Genomic DNA, 11,507 nt, shown 5'->3' on the forward strand with positions numbered 1-11,507 from the left:
CTTGTAGGGGAGGTATCTGAATAGTCAGGGTATCAAAGGTTATGAGGGGAAGGCAGGGGACAGAGTGGGAGAAGGAATCAGTTCATGATGGAATGGTGGGCCAGACTCAATGGGCCAAATGGCCTGCTACTGATACTGATGGCCTTGTGGACTCTGTGCCCTGCAGTGAGGAGAACTTGAACGGCAGGCTACGTGCTGAGGTCATACGCCTGGAGCAGGACATCTTCACCACCATTGCTGGCCGAGGCTCCCTCTACATCTACAAAACCCATGGCTTCTGGAGTCAGATCAAATCAGCTGGGTATGTGTCAGGCAGTGCAGACGCCAGCGGGGACGGGCACAGACTGAACATGAGGACGAGAGAATTTATTAATTTTAAATTAATTTTTTTTAAATTTTAAATTTAGACATACAGCATGGTAACAGGCCCTTTCGGCCCATGAGCCCATGCCACCCAAATAACCTACATCCCCGGTATGTTTGGAACAGTGGGAGGAAACCAGACCCCATGGGGAAACCTACATAGACATGGAGAGAATGTACAAACTCCTCACAGACAGCGTGGGATTCAAACCCCAGTCCCAATCACTGGCTCTGGAACAGTGATGCATCAACCATTATGCCAATCGTGCCCCCTCACTTGTGAAGAAACTACCACGCGCGAAGGGGCAGGAGGACGGCATCAAGAGGGTCAGGCAGAGGGGTACCCGTAGCGTGACATCATCCAGGGATGACATGCTGGAGCACAGGGGGGTGGGATGTCAATGGAAGGAGAGGAAGGGGGACCAGTGGGAGGAGAGGGGGAGGAGTCCGTGGGGGGAGATGATGGGGGTGAGTGGGGGAAGGGATGTTGGTGAAAGGGACAGAAGTCAGTGGGAGGAAGGGAGTGAGGTCAGAGGGAGGGGTAGGGACTGTGATGTTGGGATGGAGACAGGGGCATTTTGGGAGGGGGGTCAGTGTGGGGAGGGGACGGGGTCAGTGGGAGGGGTACAGGCTGGGGTGACTGAAGCATGAACTATACTCACCCCTCACTGTGAGAGACAGTTTCCCCTCCCAGGATGTGCAGGCAGGAGGGGGGGACAGTGAGAGGCTGGATTCAGCCCCACCTGTGGAGTGAGGGATGGTTGTGACAGGCCAAGACATCTTCGACCAATGAAGGGTGGCCTTGTTAATGGGTGGGTGGGCTTTGTCTGTAAGGCTGTGATCTCTCCCCAGGTCTGCCATCTATGCCAACAGATTATACCTGAACCAGTACCAGAGCAGTCACCCTGACCGGCTGGCCAGCACCAAGCAAGGCGGGCCCAGGATAATTGGTGTGTATGGAATTTACTGAGCATCTGGTAGGTGGTAAAATACCACATGGGAGCAGTTAGTGAATGAGATGGGGTGTTTGCCACATCAGGCAAGGTTGGGCCTGGTGACAAAGCTCAATCAGAGGGTAGGCTTTGACATAAGGCACCGGCAATGAGCGCCCAGTGGGGCAGAGATGGTGTGCCCACTGGTCAGCATCAAATGGCGTTTCCATGCCCCATACGATTGTAGAATGCCAGCTCTGAGGCACAGTGAGATCCGTGGGGGGGGGTGGGGTGGAGGGAGGTGCAGGGGCCACAGGGAGCGGAAGGACAGGGATTTGAGGCAGTGGGAAGTGCCGGGAGTTGGACTCTGAAGCTCATAGAACAGTTCAGGCCCTTCAACCCATCAATGATTTTTTTGACAAAATCTTTACTTTTTAGTCCACAAAAATACGATCTTTTAAAATCTCTCTTCCAGAGTCACTTTTCTTTTGAAAGTCCATGCGCAAGTGCTTTTTTTTAATACTTTATTTAATCAACATATATAAGATCGAACAATAGAGAATAATATACCAAGTTACATAACAAATATATCCTGAAACTATATATAAGAAACCTAAGCCCCCCAAAACAAATTATAATAGTCCTAGAACTTGAAATACAAAATATTTCACAAGAAACAACCACAATTGATTGATTCATTTGATTTTGCATCCGGTGACACTCAGAAACCTCAGAGACTTCACAAAATCATAATTTTATTTCATCAGGGAAAACTGTGGAACAGGAAAAATATAAAAGTAAATATAAATTTTACAATTTTAACTTCATAAATCTAGCATATGGAACCCAAGACCCTCGATGTTGGTGCCGACATATATACCTACAAAAAAAAGCTAAGCCCTCCCTACCCTGTAACCCTCTATTTTTCTTCCATCCGTGTCCCTGTCTAAAAGTCTTTTAAATGCCCCTAATGTTCCAGTCTCCACCACCATCCCTGCAAGGCATTCCAGGACCCCACAACTCTCTGTGTAAAAAAACATACTCCTGACGTCACTCCTAAACTTCCCTCCCTTCACTTTGTACACATGTCCTCTAGTGTTCGCTATTCCTGCCCTGGGAAAAAGTCAAATCAAGTTTATGGTCATCTGATTGTACAAGAACAACCTGACAAAACCGCGTTCTCCGATCCGCAGTGCAAAACATGCAGATACACAACCAGATGTAACACACGGACAAACAATACATATGCAGAACAAGTATTTAATCTATACAAATAAAAAATAAATATTGTTTCACATACGTGAGAGTCTCGGAGGGTCAGTGTGAGCAGTTCCTTTGGTCGTTCAGCATTCTCACTGCCTGTGGGAAGAAGCTGTTCCTCAGCCTGGTGGTGCTGGCTCGGATCCTCCTGGATCTCTTTCCTGATGGGAGCAGCTGAAAGATGCCATGTGCGGGGTGAAAGGGGTCCTTAATGATTTTCCCCGCCCTCTTCAGATAACGATCCTGGTAGATCATGTTGATGTAGGGGGAGGGAGACTCCAGTGATCCACTATTGTGCTCCTGTAGATTGACCTCCAATCCATTTCTCTGCAGCAACCATTCCCTATTGTGGTGCAGGCAGGCAGGACGCTTTTGAAGGAGCCCCTGTAGAAGGTTGACATGATGGTGGCCGGTAGCCTTGCCCACTTCATTCTTCTCAGGAAGTGCAGTCGCTGTTGCACCTTCCTGACAAGTGAGATGTTGAGTGTCCACGATGGGTCCCTAGTTAAATGAACTCTAAGGAATTTGGTGTTTCCACTCTCCACTACAGAGTTGTTGATGTGTACTGGAGGGTAGTCATTCCTAGTCATGCTGAAGTCCACGATCATCTCCTTCATCTTGTCCACGTTGAGACCCAGGTTGTTACTCACACCTTTTCCATCTCTTCTCTGCAGAGCAACTCATCATTGTTGCCGATGAGGCCACTGACTTTTGTGTCATCTGCAAACTTGATGAGTCTGTTGCAGCTAGATCTGGCGACGCAGTCGTGGGTCAATAATGGGAGCAGGAGCAGGCAGAGCTCACACCCCTGAGTTAGGCCAGTGCTCATTGTTATGGTGCTCGACGTTCTGCTTCTGACCTGGACAAACGGTGGTCTTTCCATTAGGAAGTCGACAATCCAGTTACAGACATGGATGTTGAGTCCCAGCGAGGACAGCTTCTCCAGCATCCCCTGGGAAACGATTGTATTAAACATCAAGCTGAAGTCAGTGAGCAGCAGCCTGGCGCTGGCTGTCTACCCTATCTATAGTGAGAGGAGCAAGAGCTGCTGGGTCTTGGGCTCTGAAGCTTGATACATCTGTTATCTCTGATCTCTTTAACAGGCAATGTTTATATCCACCCGACGGCAGTGATTGACCCCTCAGCTGTGGTGAGTCACAGAGTCCACAGAAACAGGCCCTCAACCCAGCAAGTCCATGCTGACCACTGTCCACGGCCACACATCTTATAATACACATTACCAGCAAGATACACAATTAGAAGGGGCACTGATAGAGTAAATACAAGCAGCCCTTTTCCACTGAGTAGATAGGTACAAGAACACATGGGTTAGGAGTGAAAATAGAACATTACAGGGAACCTCTTCTCACAGAGAGTGGTGGGTGTGTGGAACGAGCTGCCAGCTGAAGTGGTGAATGTGGGCTCACTTTTAACATTTAAGAAAATTTTGGATCAGTATGTGGATGGAGGGCTATGGTCTGGGTGCAGGTCACTGGGACCAGTCAGAATAATGGTATGGACTAGATGGGCTGAAATACCTGCTTCAATGCTGTAGTTTTCTATGGTTCTCTTTGGTCCATAAACTCGGCCAGCAATTTGGGTGCTGGTCTGGATGCTTACACAGTGTGAGAGCCTCTTCCTCCCCCATCCCCATCCCTCAGGCTGTGATCCAGACCCCAGCCCCACCTCTGGGGGAAAAGAGCCTCCTCTGACCCCCTCTGACCTCTCACCTTAGACATGGAACTTAGCCCATGGAGGTCCTTCTGCCCACAATGTTGTGCTGAGCTATGTAAACAATCGAATCCTCCCCTCCTACACACCTCAAACTAAACCTTTTCCCCTTGGGCTACACACAGCATCTGCCCTTCCCAGAATTTTGCACACATCTCCCAGGCCTTCCCCGATGCAGAAGAAGACCAATCTTGCCACCAATGCTGCAGTCCAGGCAACATCGTGGACAATCTCCTCGGCTCCCTCTCCAGCGGAACCACCTCATCCTGCAGTGTTGAGAACAGAACTGCACATGGCACTCCCAGCTCTCGTATCCATGCAGAGACCAATGAAGACAAACATCCTGGCCTACCCATGCCTGGAGATGGGGAGGCCATTTGGCCTATTGTCTTATGCTGACTGTTCAGTGGAGATCACTGATTTGTACGAATTCCTCTGCTCTTGCCCTCTATCCATGAACATGTCGGAGCCTGCACAGAGAGCAGATCCATGCCAGCAATTCCCAGCTGTCTAGGAACATTCCGATTGAACTTTCCAGCAAGGTAGCATGTTCCAGATTCCAGCCACTCGGGGAGAAAGAGGAACTCTCCCCGCCCCTCCGTAGAACCCCGTCCACAAACCTGCAAGCCCCCGTCCGTCCTGTGATTCCCCTGTTCAGGCCACCGATGCTTTTATAGGGAGTTAAACGAGAAAGTCTGCAGGAGCCAGGGTCAAGTGCATTACACAAACAGGCTGGAGAAACTCAGCAGGACCATGCAGTGCCCACAGGAAGTAAAGGGTTGCCAACGTTTTGAGGCTGGGCCTTTTGTCAGGTAGAGACATAACAGGCAGATCGAGAGAAATGGGCAGGGGGAGAACAGGCCAACAGGTAAGAGGTCACAGGTGGATATAGGAGGGAGGGTAGAAGAGAAAAAAGGTGAGGTGGTGGGGGGATGGGAGCTGTGAAAGACTTGGGGGAAGGAGGTTAAATTGGAGAGGTCGATGTTAATGCCATCTGCTTGATGTTTTTTTAAAACAGCTGGGTCCCAACGTCACCATCAGCACAGGAGTGACCATTGGTGCTGGAGTTCGGGTTCGGGAATCTATCATCTTACATGGAGCATCACTACAGGTAACACCCGTTGCAATACAGTCGGAACCCCCCCCACCCCCCCTACAGGTAACGCATAGTGCGAATCAGGCTGAACCCCCCCTCCCCCCCACAGTCAATGCGCCACGCAATGCAGGTGGAACCCTCCCCGCCCCCCCCCCCACGGAAAATGCACAGTGTGATACAATCAGAACTCCCCCTACAGTTAACACACTCCAGTCCAGACAAAGCAATATTGTGGGAGGATCAGAACTGCAGCTGGGGCGGCGGAGACCAACTGGAGTTGTATGGCAGAATTTTAACACAAAATTTATTAATGTAACGTCTTAATCCAATGAACACCACAAGAAGTATTTATAACAATAACTATATAACAATTACAGCACAGAAACAGGCCAGTTTAGCCCTTCTAGTCTATGCTGAACACCTCCTCCCATCTAGTCCCAAATATTCTCTGATGGGCCCAGAGGACCTATAAACCCAGCAGCGATAGAAATTCACCAAGACAAATGGTTACTTAAAACAAGTTATTTTAATTTTCTTTAAACATAAAAACAGAATCAAACTCTAAATTATTACCATTACCTTAACCCCCTTCCAATTCTAATTCTAAGCACACGTGTATATAATGTATGTATAAGTTCAGAAAAGTTATTTGATTCACAGTCCAATCTCACTTCTCACACTGGTATCAGGCAATTCTTAGACTGTGCACAGAATTTTACATTTATGAATTTCACCAGGCTTTGGTGCTTGAAAGGTAAATGGTTACCATTCAGGAAGGTTCTTGTTGGTTTTCAGAGAGATTTGTTGTTCCTGGACACAAATTAATTCCTTCTAATCAGCCATTTCAGTGTCTTGCCGAAGAAACCTGTCCCATCAGGGTTTTCAAGATCATAATCTCTTTCTTTCAGGTCACCACAGAGTTCTTTTTTGTTTCTCTTATTTCAAGTGAAACATTATACAGCCAGTCATCTCCTCTTGTATGAACCACAAGGGCTTTGAACAGGCTGAACTCAGAACTCACAACCCATCTTCAAAATGGGGTTTTCCACAAGTTTGCCACTTTGTCCTGTTCTAGTCCCAGCTGCTACTGCTGAACTGTAGAACTGAATTCTCTCTCTCTCACACACATACACAGAGAAAAATTACATGATCCCCTTAGAACAGCAAACTACATTCAAACAGACTGTGGCACCAAACCTGATCTTCCGAGTCCATTCATCTGTTGCTTTCCAAAACAATAACCCATTACTCCACAGCATGTCTAATTAACACCTACTTGTGAAGTCCTTATGGGCATTCTCCAAAGTTTTTACAAGGCACCTGGGAGCCTGGACTGTCTGGCATGAGCAGAGCTCTGGCATTTTAAATGAGATCTGTGTTGTGAAGTGTTTGTTTGTGACCTACACTAAAAAAAACCCACAATTTAAAACCTATCTGTATTCAATACAAAATATATAATCCATCACAGAACAGATCTCATCTCTTTATAAACTGTGTATCTGAAACCCCAGACCATTACAATCGGTGCCCAATACTCAAAAAAGGAAAAATCCTCAAAACCCCAGGCCTGTCAATCAGTCCGAAAACACAGTCCACAGAACTCAATCCCAAAGCTTAATGTCCAAATTCAGTTCCCCCAACTGAAGAACAAAAGGATGTGGTCCTGAACATCGGAGAGAGAAGTAAGCCGTAAGCTACAGATCCTCTTTCAAGGCCGCCTCCTCACGCGATTTCCCTCAGTTCTCAAATTGTTGTTTTTAGCCCATCGTTACCTTATGAGGCATGTACCTTTCACACAGCTCCCCTGATTGGTCTCCGCCGCTCCAACTAATGCTGTGAACATTCCTTTCTCTCTCTGTCTGCACAGCTCAACCCAGCTGCACCACAAGTCACACACAGTTCTCAGCAGAATTCCATCTTTTATGACGACAGTCCACAGTCCGAATAAAATAAAAATAAAATTCTTGGTTCATTTTCAAGGTTGACAGGGGCAGATTCTGTCTCAGTAAAGGGTTGACCAGGGAGAGAAGGGGGACAGTTAAGGCTGCAGTCAGATTAGCCATGACCTTGACGGCCAGTGGTGGATGCCTGGAGGTCACGTGGCCTACTATTTCTGATTTATGCGTTGGCAGATGTGCCAGGATCTCAAGTCGTTGGTGAGGTTGTGGGTCCAGATCCGCACAATACACTCAAGGCCACCATAGATAGGTAACAAAACACATGAACTGTTGATGCTGCATTCTTCAGCAAACAATGAGCTGGGGGAGGGACCTAGCAGGTTGGGAAGCACCCGTGGGTGTTACAGCAGTAGACTGGTGTCACCATTGTGGGAGACATGAGCAAACAGCCAGGTAGATGAAGCTCTCCAATGGTCATCGAATAGAGCAGGTTTGATGGGCTGAGTGGCCATCTAATATTTCTGACATTTACCCGTGCATTGATTGGCCTTTCCTCCTGCACAGGACCACAGCTGTGTGCTGAACTGCATTGTGGGCTGGGATAGCACTGTGGGCAAATGGTCCAGAGTGGAAGGCACTCCCAGTGACCCGAATCCCAATGATCCACATGCAAAGATCGACAGCGAAACGCTTTTCAGTGATGGCAGACTCAACCCCTCAATAACCATTCTCGGTAAGGACAGAAGCAATGTGAGGCAGCGTTGTGTGGGTTGGTGTGTGTGTACATGTGTGTAGACATGTAATGCATCATACATGCAAGTATGTGTGTACCTGTATGCATATTGTGTCTGTGTGTGCATGTGTTTACATGTGTGTGCATTTGAGAGTGTCTGTTTACACGTGTGTGTACATGTGCATGTGTTTGTGTATGTACATATGTTGTGTGCATGTGCATGCAGGCATAAATGCACACAAGTGAAGTGTGCGTGTGTGTGTGCCTGTCCATGCATGTTTGAGTATGTACATACGTGTGAACCTTGACACCACAGCACCAAACCCAGGACAGTATTTCTCTGCAGCCGCTGTGGCAGGCATGTCTGTCGTGCATTGGTCTCGTCAGCCACCGGCGAGCCTGCAGCAGAAGTGCACAGCCCCTTTCCTAAATCTTCATTCACCAAGCCACCATGTGGCCTGGAGGCACAAGGGTAAATGTACACAAATGAACACGAGTACATGTGCATGTGCGCACATTTATGGGTACGTGTGCAGGGGTTCGCTCGCTTCACGCTGTGTGGATGTGGGAATCGGCAGGGTCCCAACACGGCGAGAGTAGATGGAGGTGGGTGTTCATAGGTAGGCCTTGTCATCCACCACCTCCTCTCCTGTTCCTGCTCCACACTGACCAGGATGGTTAACGGGTGTGGGGTGACAGAGTTACAGGATTCCAGCGCGCCCAAGACAGTAGAGGGTGGTACCCCCTCAGTCCTGCCCCTCTGACAGGGTGATGCCCCATGTCCTGCCCCCCCCCCCCCCCCCCCCCCCCACCTGGCAGGGTGATGCCGCCTCAGTCCTGGCCGGCAAATTTATGGATTGACAGTCTGGCCTTTGGTGAAGCACGAAAATAACTCACAGGATTTTTTCTGAGGCTCTAGTTTAAAGGAGATGGTCTTTGGGGAGACGTTGGATAAATGTGGGCTGTTTTCTCTAGATTGAAACACAAAAGTCTGCAGACTTAAACGTACCTTGAAATAGGACTCAGGTCCAAAACGTCAGGATGTATCTTTATCTGAGTGAAACACAAAAGACTTCAGATGCTGTGATTGTGGTAAAACCACAGAGATGCTGGAAGAACTCAGCTGGTCTTTTCAGCATCCATAGGAGACAAAGGTCTATCACCGACTTTTCGGCCCTAAGCCCTTCCTCAAGGAGAATGAGCCAGAACCATGAAACCTCAGAACGGAGACAGTCCCGGCTGGGGGAGGAACCCAGACGAACAAAGGGTGTTAGTTGGATATGATAAAGGATGAGGTGAGAATTGATCATTTCTGTGCAAATGGAGATGGGGGAAAAAGGGAGAGACTTAGTGATCAGCCATGATCTGTAAAATGGCGGTGCTGGCTCGACGGGCCGAAGGGCCTACTCCAGCTCCTATTGTCTATTGACGTAGCTGGGGGAAGGAGATGGGGGGAAGAGGGTGCCTTTAGGTCCTTTCAGGCATTGAAAAAGCCTGACTGTAAAGGTGGAGGTTCTCTGCCCTTAGGTCGGGAGACTTACCTCTATAAGTGCGCTGTGGCCGCTCCAAGGTGTGTGACTGCGATCCCTGTCAGGGAAGGAGCATTGCTCCACTGCCTCACGTGAATCAGAACAGGGGGGCTGGGTGGAGGGACAGGGAGGAGCCTTCAAGGCAGGGGCCATCAGGGCAGCTGGGTCCATCAGGGCATGGGCGGCCGGTTGGGGCTGTCAGGGCAGTGGCGGCTGGCCGAAAAGTCGGTGATAGACCTTTGTCTCCTATGGATGCTGAAAAGACCAGCTGAGTTCTTCCAGCATCTCTGTGGTTTTACCACAATCACAGCATCTGAAGTCTTTTGTGTTTCACTCAGATAAAGATACATCCTGACGTTTTGGACCTGAGTCCTATTTCAAGGTACGTTTAAGTCTGCAGACTTTCGTGTTTCAATCTAGAGAAAACAGCCCACATTTATCCAACGTCTCCCCAATGACCATCTCCTTTAAACTAGAGCCTCAGAAAAAATCCTGGGAGTTATTTTCGTGCTTCAGCCTTCAGGGCCACTTGTCAGCAACTCAAAACGTGGCAGAGTAATGGCCGTCTTCCCTACCCATAATCCCCCATGCAGCTGGAACTGTTGCGGAAAACAGGAAATGGTTCCTGCTGCATGGGGGATTATGGGTAGGGAAGTCAGCCATTGCTCTGCCGCGTATCATGGCACCGGTTGCCCTGCCTCCATCGGCTGCAGAGGGTGCTACAAGGCACTGTTCGACATGAATGTGACACAAGAGCGGCCTTTTAGGGCTGCCCCATGAAAAGTAAGTTGATATTTTTCCCTCCACGCCTATAGCCAGTCTCCAGGAAGAGGCATGGCATGAAAGGGCATTTTGGGTCCTGACCATGTCCAACTGGATTCCATGTCCCTGTGTGCGGAGCGGGGGTGATGTTCCCAGCATCTGGGCTGCAGATTCACGGAATATTTACGCTCCGCAGGTTCCAACGTCAGTATTCCTGCTGAGGTGATCGTCCTGAATTCCATCGTCCTCCCACACAAGGAACTGAACCGGAGCTTCAAGAACCAGATCATCCTGTAGGAGAGCAGTAGGCTTGGGGACACCATGACCTGGGGAGGCTGACACAGCCTGTTTCTCCCCTTATCAATCTGCTCACCCGCTTGTGCTCCAGGTCTCACCATCACATCCTGACTGCAGCCCTGTATGCAGAGATGTACCCAGGCCAGTTCCACACTAAGTGCCCGATCAGCTTTTCCAAACACTCATCCATTTCTCCCACTGCCCAGCAGAGACAGTGATGAAAACCGTGGCTACTGATTAACGAATAAAGAGACAGATTTTCCCTTTCAGCACAGTTGATGTCTGTCTGAATCCCCGTGATAGCCAACAGAGATGGATGATGGGTGCACAGCCAGAGGGATGGGGACAGAGTCTGGAGGAGATAAACATGCAAGCCTGCAGACACCGGGTTTCAACGCAATGGAGAAACTCAGCAAGTCATCAGCCTCCAGGAACAGTAAAAGGTCACTATCGTGACCTTTAGGGGCGGCACAGTTAGTGTGGCGTGCTAAGGATGGGGACTGTGGTTCGAATCCCACGCAGTCTGCAAGGTGTTAGTACATTCTTCCTGTGTCCATGTGGGTTGTCCCCGGGGACTCTGGTTTCCTCCGACCCTTCAAAACGTACTGGGGGTGTAGGTCAATTGGGTGTAATTGGGGGCCAGAGGCTCGGGCCAGGGCCCTTGGTCAGGAATGGCGAAGATTGGCCAACACACCAACTGTCTCTGTGCTGAGTCTCCCCGGCACCTTCACACACTGCACAACCATCTGGACGGGCACTTGAATGGCTGAGGTACAGAAGGTTCTGGGCAGAGAGCTGCAGATGGGCCAAGGGCCTTTATCCACATTGCACGACAGGAGCAGCTCAATAAGGCAATGTGGTGACCTTCAGGCTCTTGTTCTGTGATCCCTACTTGGTGCTGTGCTA

The 11,507-nt window shown here is 49.2% G+C and overlaps 1 protein-coding gene across 1 annotated transcript in view; it reads left to right on the top strand.

Moving 5' to 3' along the window:
* LOC138762315 (mannose-1-phosphate guanylyltransferase regulatory subunit alpha-A-like) overlaps positions 1 to 10,870 on the top strand; it is a 39,229-nt gene extending 28,359 nt beyond the window's left edge. The window contains exons 7-12 of the mRNA XM_069936069.1: positions 167 to 301; positions 1,216 to 1,313; positions 3,659 to 3,705; positions 5,305 to 5,397; positions 7,845 to 8,013; positions 10,501 to 10,870. Coding sequence (XP_069792170.1) covers positions 167 to 301; positions 1,216 to 1,313; positions 3,659 to 3,705; positions 5,305 to 5,397; positions 7,845 to 8,013; positions 10,501 to 10,601 — 643 coding nt within the window. The 3' untranslated portion in view covers positions 10,602 to 10,870. The remainder of the gene's footprint in view (positions 1 to 166; positions 302 to 1,215; positions 1,314 to 3,658; positions 3,706 to 5,304; positions 5,398 to 7,844; positions 8,014 to 10,500) is intronic.
* Positions 10,871 to 11,507: the final 637 nt, after the last annotated feature.

The sequence above is a fragment of the Narcine bancroftii genome, chromosome 4 (assembly GCF_036971445.1).
Source record: "Narcine bancroftii isolate sNarBan1 chromosome 4, sNarBan1.hap1, whole genome shotgun sequence".
NCBI lineage: Eukaryota > Metazoa > Chordata > Chondrichthyes > Torpediniformes > Narcinidae > Narcine > Narcine bancroftii.